We start from the raw sequence: 21,843 nt of genomic DNA, 5'->3' as shown, positions 1-21,843 counted from the left end.
TTTTGTTTATTCTGTATATTTAAATTGTAATATTTCCAGTTCATTTTCAAACATTTTCTTTCAGCAACCTAATGTTAAATTGGGTTTGTTTTGTGGGCTAGCCTGTAATCCTCCATAACAATAATTCTGTGGGGCAAACGTTAGATGCTAAAAATTTCAAATTGCAAGCAAATGATAAACAAAAAATGTAACTCCAGCCTGTTTGTAAATCAGGAATGGCTATACAGTATTTAGCATGTTGTAGTTATGCAATGTGATAATGACAAAAACTAATGAAATTTTTAAAGTATATGAATAAACAAAGGCAAATTTCCATTATCTCCATGACATATGTAAGTGGTTTTAGTTTTACAGAGATTTTTACCTACTCTGCTTTATATCCCTCACTGATATCCTTTTGTATTCATTTCATAGTCCTCTTTTCTGTAACCGCCAATAAAATAAACACAGCAAGAACAAAAATGCCAGATCTTATAAACCATAGTACTAATTACCACCCCATGAGAAAAGTATTACTGCAAAGAATGGCAAAGTTAGGAGGGGGGTTGGTTCTTGTTCCTTTGAGCCTGGTTTTTAACCCACCAAAAGAAAATTGTGGCTTTACTATCATATTTAAAGTTATCTTTCAAAACTAATATGTAACAGTACTGGAAAAATTTCATGGAAAGACTTGTATTATCTTTTAATTCCATTTTTTCAAAAACTTTTCAAATTATCCACATAGAAATGTTTTCTGGGTTATTTGCTGATTCACATTTTATATACCACTGCTCCTCTTCAGTCACACAAATTATTAAGAATGGGATAGAGTAGAATTGTATTAGAAGGAAAACTTTCTTTCTAAATGTTCTGACCTGAGTAGTGTTTTGGTTATGTGAGATATAATCTCGCTATATCATTGAAAATATAAAGCCTATTTCCTCTAAAACACTTGGTTTCAGCACACAGTCCTTAATACATGAGATCATTACATTAAAAAAAATCTATAACTTAGCTTGTGGGAGAACTAAAAAAAAATCCTCCTTTGAAAAATATTTATGGTGTCTTAAAACTTTCAACTCTTATAAGCAGAAAAAGGCACATAGGGCTTTTTCTGTTTCACTTAATTGCTGAGAAGGAAAAGAAAATAAATAGGGCAAGACTGAACATAGGTTTAACTAAGAAACAATGCACAAAAGAAGGATAATGGGATTTCACATGTTCCTGGAAATAATAATTTACCAAATTTTCTCAAAAATTACCATGGATTTTCAGAGAGAAATTTTTCAGTGTAAAATCACACAGACATATCCTCAGGAAACAGCATAAAGGACAACTAGAATGATGCTAAGAAAAGAGTTCTTTCCTAAAAGTTCATATTCAAAGAAGTTCTAAAACCAAGGGAGGTAAGAGTAAACTATACAACAAGTAAGCTTTGCCAGGGAGAAGCCTCTTCTCCATTAGAAATGGGTTTTAGAATGTCTTCAGAGGACACTAGGAATGAAGAAAATAATCTTTAGGACAATGTTAAGTGTTTATAAAATTGAAGAAATTTCCAAAGGGTTAAAACAGACAGTTATAATAAATGTTTCAAATAGGTGAAGAAGGCAACATTCTAATTACTGGAAATTTGTCAATATTACAAAGTCACTGTGATCTCATCTTTAAATAGTCTAAAATGGAATTATGTAGAACAAAATTCTTTTCCATTATTTTGACAATAACATACTTCTATAACTTTTTATATATTGTGATTATCCAGTCTGCTCCTTTTCTTTCAGGTAAAGAAACTGATCACAACCAATATCTAAAGTTATAAGTACTAAACTTCTGTATTAGAAAATAGGTCAACAATGCCTCTTCTTAATGATTATTTTCAAAGAAATCATGGCGCTATCGCTAGTTTGGTTCAGGATGACCATGTGTTGCTAAGGTCAATGAAGAGCAATGTTAAGAGTTTATAAACTACATAAGCTTTAAGTGTTACTACTAAATTAATTATTGAACTTGAGACATTTTGAAAAATACATTGAACACAATTCATTTTTCCTTGAAATAAAGTTGTTATATGATGTCAGTGACACAACCAGAGGAAAGATGCTAATAGCTCTTGAGGGGATGGGCCTGTATGATTAAATTAAAGTAAAATTTAAACTAACAGTGAAAATAGAAGCTACCTACTCTCTAAATCCCTGTTATTACGTCCTATGGGGGAAAAGCTTATGGAACACAGTGGTTACTGATGTCATTGTCTTGGTTTCACCTTTAGGTTTGTCCTTCATGGGATTTGGTGGAATAGTGAGCTCTGGCAGATGGTAGCAGTGTACTATATTTTTACATTAAAAGTGTTAATGACTTATTTGATTTGTACATAACTCTGAGTAAGTGACAGTAGATTGCAGGTGACTTTGCAAAATGTTTTTGTACCTTAGAATTTCTGCATCAAATAAAATGTTTTTCTTTAAAAAAATAAATTAAAAATTTCTAAAAATAAATTTAAATGAAATTTAGCACCCAAATTCAGTAACGGTGGCAAGCAGTACCATGGGAAATTAACAAACTTCACTTGGGCTACCTGTGCAATAAAGACAATACCAGTCAACAATATAACACCCATGCTGCCATAAAACCCTTAGAAGTAGCAATTAGTTTAAAAATGTACAAGTAATTGTGAGACAGTAGTCTGACAAGTACCCTAAAATGGAAACAAAAATACAAAAGAACACACATCTAATAGTCCAACTAAATTAGCTACTGGCTGACTTTATAAGATAAGGAGCACCTTATTAATAAAATAATTAAAGATGTTCTCTTGAAACTAAGTGTTTTAAAGAAGATTCCATGTTCAAAAAATGAAAGTTTTTAAAGGCAATTATTTCTCAATATTAAAACTGATATTAGTTAAAACTGATTATAGAAAAACATTATCCATCAACATAATGAATTAGAAAATATATCAAAAATTACTATTGTCATAATTTTTACTCACCAAAGCAAGCCCTAAGAGTTCTGAAAACCTTGGAAATATTTCTGTACAACCCAGGCATTTAGTTTCCCAGAAGTAAAATGTAAGGGTCTCAACTAAGATAAAACACTATCTTTAGGAACTAGGTCACTGTGAAGTACTTCATTAAGTGCTAGTTCTATGTGCCCTCTCTTATCTATTAAAAAAGACTAAACACTATTCAGTGGATGATAGGTTTCTATAGAATCAAGACACATCTGTACATGTTTGCACATAGGTGTTAGTTCTTCTTAAGATCTAGCTCCCATATTAAAGGAAGTAGAAAATTAACAATCCTATTTTAAAAGACTTTTAGAAGTTCAGATGACTTTTCCATAAAATTTCACTTAAGAAGCAAGCTTGTATAAAATAAGCAAGGTGAATAAAACCAAATTAAGGTATATCACATTATCAAACAGGTCAAGGTATATATTTTTATCAATTACTATTAGTATCTGAGGTCATCTTATTACACAGAAGATGTTAAATGATTCCAATTTGTAAAAATGCACCTGTTTTAATCTCAACTTGCTTCCAGACCACAAACTATATGACAATTCTCTCTAATGGCAAGAATTTCACATGTCTACACAACAGATTTCATGAGTCCTACTCTAACAGGCTACATCAGAGTCTACCACAAGAAAAATAAGATTTGAAACTATCTTACCCCAGATATGAGAAATACTTTACAGAAGTCCAGCACTGGCAGAATCTGTAGAAAGCTGGCAGCTTCCAGTGTGTCTTGAAGGTTGTCCATATTAAGAGAAAGCTTTGCAGTATAAATGAAATCAATAATTTTCCTAAGACCAACTTTGCTCACTCCATGAAGCTTAATGCACATTAAATCTTGTTCTTTCATTCCACCTTAAATAAAAAGACATTCACTTAAGTGAAAGTGGATAATTAAGGTCAAACTCACTTCTGCTGCTAATTAGATGCAATAAAATCAAGAAAAAGTCTTATTCTATGTAAGCATTCGTATCAGAATCGGGCTTCTGCATATTTTACAGTTAAAAGAGGGTACTTAAAAAGAATTATTTCTACAGTAATGGAGGTGATAGATGATGCAAGTGCTTCCAAAATGTTCTCCTGTCACTTCCTATCTTTCGATGGATTAAAAATTATAGTATCAGGACACAGAGTCTCTGGCGACCCATTCAGATATGAGTCTGAAAAAGAAAAGCTGCAAAATAAAGGTGGACAGTATGAAAAAAAGTGCTTCAATTTCCCTTGTTACAATAGCACCACCCACAACCATACATACTGGTGTATATTCCTTTTGAAACTGTTTCTTCTTCTAAAGACACAGATCAAAAGAACTGAATTTTGCATTAGAAATAAAAATATTTTAAAATTTTTTTTGTATTTTATCATTAAAAAGATTTAAACTCAGACTTTTCACATTGCTTTAATGTGGATGCAGAGTTTAAAAAGACAAAATACCTGTGAACATAGCCTTGAAGTAATCACTAGCAGATGCCATCATGACTCTATGCACAGGGAAGGCATCATCTGTGTCTCCAGGCATCAGGGTCACATCACAAAGCAATCCTTCAAGTCGAAGCTGGTCAAAGCCCTATAACAAGAGCATGACTTGAGCCACTAATCAATGTAAGATGAGGTTACAAATCGGTGTGCTAAAATTCTGTTTACATATTAATGTGGTGGAACATATTTGGAACATAAAGCCAACAGAATAATTACTCGGGAGAAGAAAAGAAAACTGAACAGCTTTCTTGGTATGTCACAATGTATATCTTTTTCACCATAGGAATAAGATGAAATTAAGACTAATTTTGATTAGAAACAAATAAGGAAAGAGTATATACATTTGCTTATTTACACAATCATCAGCTTTTATATTATTTTGGAAAAAATTTACCATGTACATTTATTTTCTCATCTGCAGAATGAGGGTATTACACTGTCCAATGTTCCTTTCCATGATAATATACTTTAACAGTTCTTTTAGAATGCTTTGCTAAAACATCTTGTTTTGTTTTTGTTGTGTTTTTGTCATTGTTGTTGGTGTTATTGATGTTTTGTTTTGTTTTCTTGTCTTTTTTATGACTGGTAAGGGGATCGCAACCCTTGGTGTGGTGTTGCCTGCACCGCACTCAGCCAGTGAGCGCACCGGCCATCCCTACATAGGATCTGAACCCGCGGCGGGAGCGCCGCTGCGCTCCCAGCGCCACACTCTCCCGAGTGCGCCACGGGGTTGGCCCGGTGTTGTTGATGTTTATAGAAAGATAGAGAGCATCTGTATTAAGTGCAAGGTAGGAGTTCTTTCTATGAATTGGATTATTCCATCTCTCTCAGAATTAGGGACTGTGCTTTAGATATTCTTATACTCAGCACATCGTTGCTGCTTGATCAATTATCTTTCAAGTATCAAGTTGGAGATTTAATTACTTTTGGTAAAAAGAGCCCAGGGATCCTCAACATGAGACTTAATTGTCCCCAAGTGCGTAAAGGTTTAGTGGAGATTTAACAGACTAGCACCCACAGTTCAGAGGAGAGACAGGGCTCTGGTGAGAAGAATGCCTGTCAATTAGCTCTTCCACCTATGCCCTGGTGGTCCTAACCCCTGGCAAACAGGCAGTTGTTCCTTTGTTCTACTCTTGGGAGAATGGAACACTTTTAAGATTATAACAGGCTAATATGTATCCAAATGTATACATATTTCAAAACATCATGTTTTACATGATAAATATATATACTTTTTATTTGTCAATTATAAAGTAATAGATAAAAATTAGAACAAGCTGGTAAAGTGCATCAAAAGGGGACAATATACAATTTAATAATGAGGCGAAAAAATGAAGATTTTGGCAAGATTGATTCTGTAGTTCCAGAAATAGAAATGGTTCATTTTTTAAAGTCTGGAATATAGATACTCACACAAATTTCTAGTAATGTAATAATGTAATACAACAAAAAGAAGTGATTATTCTATCCCCTTCATATTTTAATGACCTCAAATAAAACTTTAAATAAAGTTATGCATCACAGATTTAAGAAACAAAAGGCATAACATACTAAGAATGTAGTTTTTAAAATACTGATTCTACACATATGCATAACACATGTATATATAAACCTCAGCCCGAACTTCTCATCATAATTTTTAAATTGCTGTTTAAAGAAAATGCTTGAATCTACAGAACTGGAACTTCAAAGAGATTATCTGATTCAACCACTTTCCCTCTAGGGAGAGAGATGAATATTTTTATTCCAAAAATATTTATACAATATACATATACTGTAGGACAGGATTATGTATCACGTTTTTCTTCTTTCAACAATGATTGACACATACTTTTGTTCACAAATATCAAATTATTCACAAATGCCCCTATTCCTCTGTAAATACAAACATTATATACTCCACCCCACTATTTTCATTTTCCATCTGCTATCATTGTTATTCAGAAAAGCAGAAGTCAAAGAATAATAGCTCATCCTGTAAAAGGAGATGTCAATTTTAGGAGAATATTCTTATGCTGAAGGCAAGAAATGGATCTTTTAAAATTCATATGTGAGGTCTAAAGTGCAAGATGTTTATGGGAATCACCTTTCAAATGTAGATGAGTATTGGGAAATACTTAATGAGGACACTGGGGTGGGGGATAAGATAGTCAAGAAATTGAGAGGGAGGAAACCATGAGCTGGAAGAGTTGAGGGACTAGCATTTTTAAATTCCCCAGTGTTTGGCACACTATTGGCACTTAATAAATATTCAATTAACACACAAACAAACAAACCAGATTTTACCTAAAGCCATCACTTGGTACTTTAAAGTCATGTAGTCATGGTGGACAGAGCTCTAATTGTGTAATAGGTTAACTAAGAACCAAGAATTTATTTGTGAAACCTCTCCCAATAATAAAATAAATTGTGTTTAAAGTACATGTTTGTGGTCAATGGTAAAGGCTAAGGTAAGAGAAAAGGAAGTAAGCCAGAGTTTGGGGAGAAAAGGTTGGCTTCCAAGGGCTTGGCTTTCGTCCTCCTTCAAATAAATTTCAGGTTAAAACAAATAAAATATATGCTTATTTGTTAAAAAGTCAAAATACAGAAAGATACAAGTTGAAAACTAAAAGCCCACCTCTTTAATTTATTAGAAACAACTACTGTTAACAGTTTAGCATATATAATTCAAGACCTCATTCTATACATATACATAATCTACATTTTGCTTGTATGTATATGGAATTTTTAAAAGTGGGATACTATACATACTGTTGTGTATTTTAAAATTCACTTGAGCAGATATCATAGCCTTCTGTTTAAGTGCACATGGATTTATTTATTCTTTTTAGTGGATGCATAGTATTCCATAGTGGGGGTATACCATAACTTCTTCATCCATTTCCCTCTGATCGAACATTTAAGTTGTCTCTCAACTTTTGTAATTATAAGCAATGCTGCAATAAAACTCCTTATACATATACTTACTTGTGTAAGTATATCTGTGGGAGATATTCTCAAAAGTGGAGTTGTTGGTTGAAGAATACGTATTTTAAAAGTTTTGATAGCTGCTAGCAAAATAAAGGATTTGGTTTTTCTTGAGAGAAAAATCATACCTTTTGTACTGGCAAAAAAAGAGAGATATCAAGACACTGATGAGATGACCAGGTACTGTATGCCTCCTTACTTTATTTTTACTCATGAAAAGATTTTTGAATTTTCTTCTCTAAATATTATAACAATCAATATTTTTGAAATAATATTTTTGAAAAGCAATCATGGCTTATTCAGTCAAAATCAATTATTGTATCCAATCAGTTATTTTCTTTCATTTAAAAAAGAAACACAAAAATCCTTTTCAGTTCATTTGCTAGCCCTCCCACCTTCAAACTATTCCTGCAAATACTTTACACTTGGAATTGAGTGATGTCAATAGGCTCCATTCCTACTACTTATTATTCCTTTTTTCCCCCCTTTGAAAAAGGTATGGCTAATGTTTCTTGTATCATTAACTGTGTCATTCCTCATTTTGTCCGTATTCCATTAGAACTGCTTATAGCAGTATGTACTTAATTCTCAAAATCTGCACAGCTCGGCTTGGCTAAGACACCAAGAGCCTTAACCCTCTTCACAAATCAGATCATTTTGCTTCCCTTTACACTATTGTTTAAAAAAAAAAAAAAAAAACCCTCTAATCTTCTCAGTATAATCTGATGTCCCAAAAGAAAAGAAGCTGAGGCACCTAGACCACTTTTTGCCACATTCTGAGTATCACCTACTCTGAGCTTAATTTATCTACGTTTGGCAAACTGTCTGCTTATAAGAGGTTTTACATTTATTTTTCACTGCATGTAAAGTAGTTTCTCTTTCTATACATTTCACAGCCTTTATTTTCATATGCATAAATGAGCAATCCCACTATCCAATTCCATATTTGTCAATTTTATTCTAGATTATTGCTATTTTTATCCAAATGAGATCTGTCAATTCAGATTGTTTTCATACAGATTCTAAATATCTTATTTGTATGCCATTTTCTGGATATCCCAGCTCTGCCTAAATATTAGTTCCCTCTACAATACACATTGTTGTATAGAAGAAGGCAGTCATTTCTCTAAACAACTTTTATACTCTAATCTACTAGTGGAGGATGCTCACATTTAAAGAAACGGGGGGGGGCATTCTTTTCCACAGTTCTCATCCACCTGTTATATATCTACTTTTTGCTTTCACTCTTATTTATTTTTCCCCTATTTAACTCTAAAAAGACTCTGAAAGATGGCCCGTGCACTCAAAATATGTCCTTATATTATAAAAACATTTTCTTCAACCACATTTGTACTCATTCCTCTTGTCATATCTCCATAAACTTTGTCTATTTCCATATGCGAGTCCACTATACACCTATACAGCTCTGCTTTACACAAATTGCTCAGTTTCCAATTAGATTTTTAGAGCGTCCTTAAAGCTGCTTTATTAATTTAAACTCATCTTTCTGTCTCAATACTTATCTTAGTTCTCTATTTTTTCTATTTCTTCTGGGCCTTGGGTTTGATTTAAGAGGGGCTTGTCTGTCCTCAGTTTCTTTAATATTTCCCTTTCCTTCTTCTATAAATCTCTCCATATCTTATTTTTTCCTTCTACATATCTTTTATTTGGGAAAAATGAGCATTAAAAAATCATGTTTTTCTCTTCTCTGTATTAAACCTACTCAATGTATCAAAACTTCAAATGCTATTAAATAGAGGAAGGTACATATTTAATACCCTGAAAGACTGAAAAATATTAAATGAATTTGATATATTTTAAAAATACCATATTAAAACAGAAGAGTATATGAGCTTACATTAGAGAATTATAATATAGAAACTAAACGAGCTACAAATAATTTATATAAAAGTTGGTTGAATATCATAGCTTTTGAGTGAAATATAATGCCATTGTGGGGAAAAAAGCTACATTGATACTGACAGGTATTAAAAAGGAATCTGATAAGCAAATATTTCACTAAATTCTGCATTAGAAAGAACTCACTAACATATCATATCTAGTTTTGATCACTGTAATTTTGGAAAGGAAGTAGAGAAAAAAGGAAATGCATCCTGATAAGAGCAATAAAAACTATTAATGAAAAATATGCTTTATAAACAAAGATTAAGGAACTAAAGAAGAGAAGGTTAAGAAATGGCTTTACTCCAATCTTTAAGTAAATGTAATTTATTTAATCAAAACAATATCAGCCATGTTTTTATGAGGTTGCTCTTCATTTTATTCAGAGGACAGAAAAGAAACAGATGCACTTCAATTAAAAGAAATATATAGGTTGGACATAAAAGTTTATATTAATATTAGACCACGCTCTCATTATGCATGGTCTAAACTCTGCCTAGAGCTTTAAAACTTCTAACGGCTCCCTATCACTGTTTTATATCACAACTCCTGGTTTTCAAAGACTTCTCTAATCTGCCCCAACCCAGCTATTCAACCTTATTTTTCATTTTTTCCCTATGTACTCTGACCCATCTTATCGTGTTGTTCTCTAAACTGCCTCATTGGTAAAACCATAGGCTTACTCCTTTTCCAGTTATTTTATTTATGCTATTTTTTTCACATGTATTGTTCTCCCTCTTTCAAAGACTTGTTCAAATTTGACCTCCTTTGTAAACCTATCTCTAATCAAATCTCCTCTATAATAATTAGGTACATTTAGTCTGGATTTCACAATTTCATATTTGATTACATACTATAAATTAGTGTTTTCAGTGAAGAAGAAGTAACAGAGACTGGATTTATATTACCTCCTGACATCTTACAACCAGACAAAATACATGGGGGGAAAAAAGTTCAAAAGGATTGAAGGAGAGGGATCTGTGAAAGATGAGAAAGAAATTAGGTGAGCCCTACAGCTGTTGCAACTTACTGTCTAGAGAATCCAGACTGAGGTACAGGGAGTAGGAACTCAGGCAAAACCCAGCATTCTCCTGTGGTTGAGAGTCTGGGAAAACCAAGGCAGCTAGGTTTGTAGGGAAGAATACAAGAGAAGAGATCTACACAGAGAGGACTCCAAAGTTCTGAAAACAGGCTTCCTCAAATATTCAAGTGAGTAATGATAAGCTCATTTATCTGGGAAAAGCATCACCCAAAAGGAGTAGAAGGAACACTCTCCAAGGCTCACAAAGGGCTGAGAATAGTTCCTATTCAAGTCACAAGAGTGGAAACCTTATAATGATGGAGCTTTAGGTAATAAAAAAGATGCCTCAGTACTGTGGAAAAATTTGCTCTAGAATAAATACTACTCGGGTGCCACCTCACAAAGCCTAAAAGTAAATGAAAAAAATGTTAATGAAAGCAAATGAAGTATGAAAGAAAATCAGACTACAAAGTTCTACCAAACTAATGGTAAGTCCCCACCCCACATCCTGCTTTTATTCCCAGTATATGCAACCTGGAGTTAGGGGATCATGTAACCTGGAAGCAGGCACCTGTCAACAGAGAAAGCTCCAGGAGAAGCTCTTTACTTCTGGCTGGGAGAGCAGAAAAGGAAATTCTTAAAGCTCAAAGGGAGTGGAAAGAATCCCCCTTTTTTTCCTGTGTTCTTTTGATCCCCAATCCACAGGCAATTCCAAAGAAATGGTGGTGGGAGCACTGACAGTGGTAACAGTGGGGGTGGAGGATATCTAAAACTCTGAGGAAGAGGAACCTTTTTCTTTGGTCAGAGGAGCTGTAATACCCCCTTTGTGGTGAATACCCAAGGTTTTCTCTCTCTGTGCCCTTGGACCAAGATGGCGGTGCAGTTGTGGAAAGTGTGTGGAAGAGCGGGGGAAATAAAGCTCCAGCTTTCATGCCAAAAGACCAAAAAGAGAGCCCTGGCAACTGGAAAGTATCTGGGAGATGGTCAAAATGGAGGAGGATAGAAAATAGACCCTGCAAAGTTCCATACATGGAATACTGCTCAGCAATCAAAAGGAACAAATCATTGATACACATGACAAAGTGAATGGATCTCAAAGATATTAGGCTAAGTAGGAGAAGCTAGTCTCAAAAGCTTGGAGACTATATGGTGTCATTTATATAACATTTTCAAAAAGACAAAAATATAGTGATAGAAAACAGATCAGTAGTTTCCAGGGTTTAGGGGTGATGGTGGGTGCGACTACAAAGGAGTAACAAGAGGGAGTATGTTGGGATCATGGAACAATTCTGTATCATAATTGTGGTGATTAAATGAAACTATACATGTGTTAAAACTCATAAAAGTATACACTAATAAAAATCACTTTTACTGTATGTTAACTTACAAAATAAAAAAAGTAAAAGGGTGGAAAAAGATACACCAAGCTAACATAATTAAAATAAAGCTGGCATGACTATATCACACAAAATAGATTTCAAAGCAAAGAATAATACCAGGGGTAAAGTAGATAATTTCATATTAAAGGGGTCAATTCACCAAGAGAATATAAAATCCTTAAATGTTTGTGTCCAATATCAGTGTTTCAAAATACATGAAGCAAAAACTAAACTTAGAGAACTAAACAGAGAAATAACCAAATTCACAATCATAATTAGAGATTGCAACTCTGTTCTCTCAATAACTGACTGAACAAGTGACAGAAATCAGGAAGGATATGGAAGACCTAAACAACACTATCAACCAACTTGACCTAATTGACATTTATAAAGTATTTAATCGAACAACAGTAGAATGCAAATTATTTTCAGACACACATTGAATATTTACCAAGATAGACCACAGTTGGGGCTAAAAACTAGTTTTAAAAGATTTAAAAGGATTCAAGTCATATAAAATATATTCTATGACCACAGTTTAAATTAGAAGGTGTTATGGATTGAATTATGTCTCCCCAAAACTCCCTGAAGCTTGAATTGTGTCCCGCAAGTTTTATGTATTGGAAGCTTTGGCCCCACGGTGACTGTTAAGGGGGTGGGAAATCCTATTGTGGTGGTTGAAGGGTGGAGCCTTGAAGAGGTAATTGGATTGTAAGACTATGCCATAGTGAATGGATAAAAATGGTAGTCAGGGGTGTGATTCTGAGGGATTTAAAAGAAGAGGAGAATCTGTCTTTCTCTCTCTCTGCTCTCTCTGCTTCCACCATCTCGCAATGCGAGACACCTGGGTCACTGTCACCACTACCAAATGGACTTTGGACTTCCTAGCCTCAGAAACTGTAAGCAATAAATTTCACTTTCTTACAAATTACCCACTTTTGTGTTTTTTGCTATAAGCAATACAAAATGGACTGATACAGAAGTCAAAAACAGAAAGGTTTCTAGAAAAACCCAAATATTTGGAAACTAAATAACATACTTATAAATAAGCCATAAAGAAATCAAAAGGGAAACTAGAAGTATTTTTGAACAAATGAAAACATAATATATAAAAAATTATGGGATGCAGCAAAAGTTGTATTAGAAGGAAATTCATATCAGTAAAGGACTCAATTATAAAAGAAGAAAAGTCTCATATAAAAATCTCAGGTTTTTCCTTAAGAAACTAGAACTAGAAGAAAAAATTAAGCAAGATAACAGAAATAATAAAGATCTGACAGAAATCAATGGAATAGAAAACAGAAAAATAGAGAAAAGGCAATAAAACCAAAAGCTGTTGCTTTGAGAAGATCCATAAAGCTGATGAAACTCTAGCCAGACTAATTAGGGTGATGTTTTAGTCCGTTTTGTGTCGCTATAGCAGAACAACCTGAAACTGGGTAATTCATAAAGAAGAGAGGTTTATTTGGCTTATGATTCTGGGACAGCTGCATCTGGCATGGGCCTCAGGCTGCTTCTACTCATGGCGGAAAGTGGCAGGCAGCCAGCGGGTACAAGCAGATCACATGGTGAGAGGAAGCAAGAGAGAGAGAGAAGGGGCCAGGGTCTTTTTAAGCAACAAGCTCTCGCGGGAACTAATAGAGCGAGAACTCACTCATTAATCCCCCCTCCCCCAGGGAGAGCATTAATCCATTCATGAGGGATCCGCCCCCACGACTAAATCAGTTTCCAACACTGCCACATTGGAGATCAAATTTCCACATGAGTTTTGGAGGGACAACACATCCAAACTCCATCAGGGGAAAAACAAAGAAAATTCAAATTATCAAAACCAGGATTGATAGAAGTAATATCATGAGACATTCTACAGAGAGGAAAAGGATAAAAAGGAATTATGCACAATTGTATGCCAATAAATTTGACAACTCAGTTGAAATGGACAAATTCCTTGAAGACGAAAGCTACTAAAGTTTATTCTAGAGGAAATAGATAACCTGAATAGCCATCCACCTGCGATAAAATTGAATTTGAAAATATGACACCACAAAAAGAATATAACAATTCTCAATAACGAGACCCAATAGAGCAGGAAGCCCTTGAAATGAGTGAAAAGGAATTCTGAGCAACAATATTTAAGAAACTCAATGAGACAGAAGAAGACTCAGTTAAATGACACAATGAAATGAGAAAAAAGTATCCAGGATCTGAGGGAGGAAATGTACAAAGACATTAATGCCTTATAAAAGAATGTAGTAGAACTCCTGGAACTGAAGGATTCATTCAACAATATTTTAACCAAGAGCTTAAGCAGCAGGTTAGAGCAAGCAGAAGAAATATTTTCTGATCTTGAAGGTGGCCTTTTTGAAATAACCCCGGCAGACTAAAAAAAAAAAAAAAAAAAAAAAAGAGAGAATAATAAAAAATGAAGAAAATCTAAGAGAGCTAGCAGACAACCTGAAGCACACAAATATCTGAATCACGGGTGTTCCTGAAGCAGAGTAGAAAGGAAAAAGCATTCAAAGCCTATTCAATGAAATAATAGCAGAAAACTTCCCAGGTATAGGGAGAGGCACAGTCATTCAGATCCAGGAGGTCCAAAGATCCCCAAAGAAATTCAATCCAAAAAGGTCCTCTCTGAGAAGGGAACACTCCTACAGTGTTGGTGGGACTGTAAATTAGTACAACCACTATGGAAAACAGGATAGAGGTTTCTCAAACAACTACAGATAGGTCTTCCAAACAATCCAGCAATCCCACTTCTAGGTATATACCTAGAGGAATGGAAATCATCATGTCAAAGGGATATCTGCACTCCCATGTTCACTGCAGCTCTGTTTACAATAGCCAAGACATGGAACCAACCAAAATGTCCATTGACAGATGACTGGATAAGGAATACTACTCAGCCATAAAAAAGAAATGAAATTCTCCCATTTACAACAACATGGATGAGTTTGGAGAAACTTACGTTAAGTGAAATAAGCCAGACAAAGAAACAGAAATACCTCATGTTCTCACTCATAACTGGCTGTTAGGAAGAAAGGGAGGGAGGGAGGGAGAGAGAGAGAGAGAAAGAAAGAGAGAGAGGGAGGGAAGGAGAGAGGGAGTGAAAAAGTAAGTAATGAAGGAAAGGAAGAAAAGACCACAACACCACATTGAACTTTCAGAAGGAGAGAACAAACCCAAGGATACTAGAGATGGTGGGGACGGAGGGAGGGGGTTTGGGAAATGATAGGTTGGGCAAAGGGCATAAAGAAATATCACAATTTGTAAGATGAACATGCTAATAATAAGTTAAAAATGTAAAATTAAAAAAACTGAGTAAAAAAAGAAAGATACAACTATTGCATATAATACATTGAACTTGCAAAAGGAGAGAAGAGAACTGAGGTTACCAGAGGTGGGCAAGTGGGGGTGGGTAAGGCAGAAATTGGTAAAGGGCTGTGACACTTGATTACATTGTGTTATGTTGAATATAGTAAGTATCCTGATTTGAGCATTACATATTGCACGCAGGTATTGATATTCAACTCTGTGCCCCACAGACAGGTATAATCAACTATGTTTCAATTTAAAAAATAAATTTAAAATTGCTTCCCCAAAGAAAACTCTAAGCTCAGATGGTTTTACTGCTGAAATATACCAAACATTTAAGAAAGAAAGAACACCAATACTGCACACATTGATAATTTTAGGAGGAGAGAATATGCCCCACTTTATTCCACATGGCCAGCTTTATCCTAATACCAAAACCAGACAAAGACAATCAAAGAAAACCAAAATCAAAATCCATTGGGAGCACTGATATAAAAACTCAACACAATTTTAGCAAATCAAATTTAATAATATATCCAATGCAAGGTTGTATTCACATTCAAAAATCAATCAATATAATTCATCATATTAACAGACCAAGAAAGAAAAATGATAAGATCATCTCAGCTGCAAAAAAGGCATTTGAAAAAATCCAACATCCATTCCTGATTAAAAAATAAAATAAACTCTCAGCAAACTGAGAATAGAGGGGAATTTCCCCAAACCTACAGTTAACATCCTACTTAGTGGTCAAAGACTGAATGCTTTCCTCCCTAACATCAAGAACAGAACAAGAATGCATATTTTCTTCACTTCTATTCATCACTTTTATGGAGGTTCTACCCAGTGCAATAAGGCAAGAAAGAGAAATAAAGGGCATCAGACTTAAAAGGAAGAAATAAAACTATACTTGTAGGCAAAAATGATTTTCTATATAGAAAATTCTACAGAGTCTAGAAAAAAGCTCCTAGAACTAAGAAGTCAGTTTACCAACATTGCAAAACACAAGATTAATAATCAATAACAAGCTGCATTACTACATACTAGCAACAATCAGAAATTTAAATTATGTATTACAGCACCTATGACTCTCAAGTTGGTATGTGCTAGTCCTCCCTATCACTCCAACACATGCTAAATAACCAAAAAATACTCAATTGAGAGAGCAGGGTAATAACACACTAAAGTGGCCCAAAAAAGGGAAGACTCTCTTTCTTCCAACTTACATCCTAGGATACACTTTGGAAGATACAATTGGAAATATAAAAATAACTTATTGTATTCTAACCTGAGTGTCCCAGGAGTTATGCCCAAGAAAAACTACACTTATTTCCCTATATTCTAGCTGCCATTCAGAAACTGAAAAGAAAAGGTATCATTTTCATAAAGATCTCAAAAACCTAGATTATTTATGCTCTGATTTTATAAAATTTAACTTGTCCTAATCATTATGTCTCTGTTTTTTATGTTAACAATACATTTTTAAAGCTGTTTATCTCATGATCATAAGGTTTTAAAATAGAGTACAGTTCATCAACATGACATGAGCCTTAGGATATATTTACCTTAGGATAAACATTTCATGAAGTAAACCCAGCAGAAAGCAACACACATTAATTTGTATTAGCTCTTTGAATAATACATTTCTTTAACAGTCTATTAGCTAGATAATAATTTAAGGCTATAAAATAATATCCTATGTTGACTATAGAACTAAAATTGGACAGAGAAAATAAAGAGTCTAGATAGCCAGAGCAGGGAGGCATTTTCAAGCTTTATAGTTTTATGTAAGTATAGCCAATAATCAGGAAATTATTTGTTTTCACCTGTGTAAGTATTCTATAATTAATGTACACTGCCAGCAGCTGAAGTGTGGTGCCCTAGTTCTGGCCTCCTTGTCCTAAGAGTGATGTTTCCAATTGGCATTTTTTTCTCCTTGTTTTTGCATTTTTCTTTTTGGAAGAAGAGGAGAAGGGCAGGCAGGCAAAAAGATATTTTGCGTAATTCTTTACTATATCAATCATGCAAATGTATCTTTTAGCCTTTGCTAACATATGTTTTTATACTTAGAGTTAATGAACACTTAAATATTTATAGACATATTCTAAAAGGTAATACAGTGTAGATCAACATTAGAAGAAATATGAATACAAATTTACAGTCAGAAAACCTGGGTTCAAGTCCTAGTATTTGTCACTTACTGGCTGTGTGAACTTGGGCAGGCCGCCTAACTTCCCTGAACTTCGGTTTCCTTATCTATAAAAGAGAGATAACAAGTCTTCCTTTTGCCACCTTACAACATTTGTTCAAGTATCAATGAGGCAAGCATACATGAAAGTGATTTATAAACTGCCATTCAAATTCATTTATTCCACAAACAATAAAAGGCATTGAGTGTTTCCTCTATGCCAGGTACTGAGCTAATAAGCTCTTTATATGTCTTATCTCTTTTAATCATAATGATGATACTAATAATAATAATGAAAGAAACACCAGGTATTTACTTAAACATAGCCATGTATATCCCAACACTAGATCATAGGCATACAGAAACAACAGTTTAGATGCTAGATCTTGAGAATCTCACTGACAGGTGATATTAATAAGGGTTAAAAGGTAGGAATAGAAGAAGCCACTAACTCTGCTTGGGTCAAAAAAGGTTTTACAGAAGAGGTACCACTTAAGATGGGTCATTATAAATAACAGGGGTTTACCATACATAAAAAGTAAAGTAAGGGCATTCCAAGGAGAGAGAATGAGTATAAAAATACTGACATGTGAAAGAACAATATATGTCTAGGGAATAGTGAAAAATCACAAGTCTCCCATGCATCACCTTGACTCTCTGTTCTATTAACTGTGCTAAGGTACTGCAGAAGCAAAGATTATATGGTTGAATGGATAAAGGGCAGTTAAGGCAGAACAAGGGACCATAAAACTGAAGGTGCTTAGAGAAAATACTTACAAATCGTGTATCAGATAAGAGATTTGTATCTAGAGAGTAATAAAAAGATAAAAACCCAGCTAAAAAATCAGCTAATGATCTGAACAGTATTTCTCCAAAGATGACATACAAATGGCCATAAGCACAAATGAAAAGATGTTCAACATTGTTAGCAATCAGGGAAATGCAAATCAAAACCAAGTGAGATACCACTTCACACATACGAGGATAGCTAAAATCAAAAAGACAGATAATAAGTACTGGGGAGAATGTGGAGAAATTGGAACCTTCATACGCTGTTAGTGTGAATTTAAAATGGTACAGTCACTTTGGAAAACATTCTGGCAGTTCTTCAAAAGATTAAACATAGAATTAACATAGGGCCCCATAATTCCACTATTAGGTATACACCAAAGAGAAATGACAACATGTCCACACAGACACTTGTACACAAATATTCATAGCAGCATTATCCAAAATAGCCAAAATGTGGGGGGAAAAAAAACACTATCCATCAATGAATGAATGGATAAACAAAATGTGGTACACTCATACAAATAATATCATTTGGCCGAAGAAAGGAAGGAAGCATGTTGCATACTACACATGGATGAACCTTGAAAACATTATGATAATCAAAAAAAAAGTCACAAAAGACCATATATTTTGTCATTCCATTTATACAAAATGCTCAGAATATGCAGATCTATAGAGACAGTGAGTAGATTAATAGTTGCCTAGGGTTGAGGAAGAGTTTGGGGGCAAATGGAGAGTGACTGCTAACAGATACAGGTTTCTTTCTGAGGTGATGATAATGTTCTACAATTGATAGTGGTGATAGTTGCACAACTTGTGACTATTCTAAAAACCATTGAATTGTACAGTTTAAATGAGTGAATTATATGGTATGTGAATTATATTTCAATAAAGCTGTTATTTAAAAAACTGAAGGTGCTAGGGAGGGTATGAGTCAACAAATTACCATAGTATGGGGTAGTAAAAGAAAGTGACAACCTGGGATAACAGGGAGAAGTCAAAGAATGGAAGGCTTCCATGAGGAGTAACCACAAATGCAGTAGTCATCGAGGAGTAAGAGAAATAAAATAATCCTTGATTTTATCAATCACAACTTAAACTAACCATAGTTAATCTTCCTTACTTGAGTAAAAGTAATTTGCACTGCTAATTCCATCACAGATTCTCCTGAGATTTGTTCAAGGTTCTAGGAAACCAAGCCCATTGGGTACCCAATGTCTTGGTAGGCACTTTCTTTGAACCTAGTTTGCCCAAGCCTATTTAACGAAGATGACTAATCTGCTAGAGCCCTTCAAGCTAACCAGATGGACACTATCTGGTGTACCCATCACTTCTGATCAGCACCATTTCCTCTGACACCTTCTCTGTTTAGGTCAAGGGGAAGAAAAAGAAGTGGATATTTATTATGCACTTTACTTTCCATAAATTATGATGTTTAATCCTCACATCTCTTACCCAGATTACAAATAAGGAATCATAGAGGATAGTGACTTTTCCAAAGTCACATAACTAGCTGGTAAGTGGCACAACTAGAATTCCAGTTTGGGCCAAAACCCATGTCCTTCTCACTACAGTTAGGCAGTGGGTAATCCTGCAGTGAGACTTCATAGAACAGTTTCTCTCCATGGATCCGTTCCTCTGAGAGCTGCTTCAAGTGCCTTTTGAAGCTGGAGTTTGTGTTATTGCTAATTTTAAAACAATGATAACACTTACACATTAAACATTTCTCTAGCTTGTTCCCTTGACAACCACATACCTAAGATTAGACACAAAAAGGTTCCCCATTAGTGTTTGGCCTTAAAAATCTCAGTTTGTGAGGACACAATTTTTAATAGACTTTCTAAACAGATAATATTCAATAGCAATACAGAGTGGTAGTTCTAAGCCACCACAGAAAATATTAGAGAATAACATTTTAAAAATCAGTTGCAGAAAGATCATTTTCAAGTAATACAAACATTCAGGTTACATTCCTTTAAAAAAATATATTTTTGATTAACATATTCATAATTACAAATCGTATTCTTTATGCTTCTTACCCGACCAATTGTTCCCCAACCCCCCTCACTCCCTGCCCCCCATCTCCAGTATCCTTAGGTTTGTTCCCTCCTTCTGAAAGTTTACCATGGACTTGCCATAATTTGTTATTTAAGGGAAATTACATTTTCTATATTATGTTTTCAATTTTTTTTAAATTAAAGCATGATTGATTATACATAATTTAGGGGGTACAATGTTGACTACCATCACGTGTGTACAACATGTGTTGATCAAATCAATATTATTAGCATGTTCATTATTACAAATCATAATTATTCTTTATGCCCCTTACCCAGTCTTTCTCCACCCCCATCTCCCTCTCCTATCTCTGGTAACCATAGATTTGTTCTCTCCTCTGAAAGATAAACATATTATTGTGATCTTTCCTTCCTTCCTCCCTCCCTGCCTCCTTCCTTCCTTCCTTCCAATGGCTGTGCTAATTTACAGTCCCACCAAAAGTGTAGAAGGCTTCCCCTTTCCCCACATCCTCTCCAGCATTTGTTATTCTCAGGCTTTTTAATAGTGGTCAGTCTAACTGGGGTGAGATGATACCTCGGTGTGGTTTAGAAGTGCATTTCTCTGATGATTAGTGATATTGAGGGTTTTTTCATGTACCTGTTGGCCATTTGTATATCTTCCTTTGCAAAATGTCTATTCATCTCCTTTGCCCATTTTTTAATTGGATTCTTTGGTTTTTTATTGTGTAGTTTTTTGAGTTCCTTATATATTCCAGATATTAATCCATCGTCGGATGTATAGTTTGCAAATATTTTCTCCCATTTCATAGGTTGTCTTTCCACTCTGTTGACTGTTTCCTTTGCCCTGCAGAAGCTTTTTACTTTTATATAATCCCATTTGTTTATTTTATTTTTTCTTTTGTTATTTGCACTTTGGGGCTCTTATTCATAAAATCTTTGCCCAGTCCTAGCTCTCAGAGTAGGAGAGCTCTGAGCTCCCCCTATGTTTTCTTTTAGTAATTTTATGGTTTCAGGTCTTATATTTAAGTCTTTAATCCATTTTGAGTTGATTTTGGAATATGATGAGAGGTACAGGTCCAGTTTCATTTTTCTGCATATGGATGTCCAATTTTCCCAGTACCATTAAATGAAGAGGCAGTCTTTTTTTTTTGGTTACTTTCACATCATCATTCTTACCACCAGCCTGAACCAATGAGCTAAAGTGTGACAGAACTAAGGGTTCTAAGACCCAGCTATAACTGTTTTGTCAACCACTATATTTTTTAAATTATATAGAGTAAACAGGGAAATATTTCCATTGTAAAAAAAAAAAAAAAAATCCCCAATCCTAGGCAGCCACTTAAAATTAAATCATATAAAATGTAGACTTTTGTGACTAACCTCTTTCACTTAGTATAATGTTTTCAAGGTTCATCCATATGGTAGCGTATATCAGTACTCTTTTTTTTTAATATTGCTGAATTATATTCCATCGTATGGAAATAACAACATTTTTCCTGTTACTTCTTTTTCATTTATTATCTTACATTCTTTTCATTCAGTACTGTGAGGAAAATAGAGAAGTTTAGTCAGGCCCCCTCGGCTCAGGTCCAGCTGGGTGTGATGCAGCACATCCTCTGTAAATAAGTCATGTGGGAGTAGAGTTAGTACACATGTGAGCCTGTGTATCCTTTTGTTTGTTGCTATTTTTGTGTGCTCTTCAGTGTGTGTGAGGCAGCAGCTCTGAACTGGTGGTCAGCAGAGCTCGGTTCTAGAAATAAAGCCTATTGTTTCTTCACCCACGGTTC

General features: G+C 34.5%; 1 protein-coding gene across 4 annotated transcripts in view; it reads right to left on the bottom strand.

Annotated features, from left to right (window-relative positions):
* The window catches only part of KLHL13 (kelch-like family member 13), a 117,066-nt gene that overhangs the window by 16,339 nt on the left and 78,884 nt on the right, over positions 1-21,843 (bottom strand). For all 4 annotated transcript variants that reach the window (XM_008587914.1, XM_008587912.1, XM_008587910.1 and 1 more), the window contains 2 exons: positions 4,430-4,562; positions 3,654-3,850 (listed from right to left, as the gene is read on the bottom strand). In XM_008587914.1, coding sequence (XP_008586136.1) covers positions 3,654-3,850; positions 4,430-4,562 — 330 coding nt within the window. The remainder of the gene's footprint in view (positions 1-3,653; positions 3,851-4,429; positions 4,563-21,843) is intronic.

The sequence above is a fragment of the Galeopterus variegatus genome, unplaced genomic scaffold, assembly GCF_000696425.1.
Source record: "Galeopterus variegatus unplaced genomic scaffold, G_variegatus-3.0.2 Scaffold4587, whole genome shotgun sequence".
NCBI lineage: Eukaryota > Metazoa > Chordata > Mammalia > Dermoptera > Cynocephalidae > Galeopterus > Galeopterus variegatus.
This window is presented reverse-complemented; position numbering and strand designations above follow the sequence as displayed.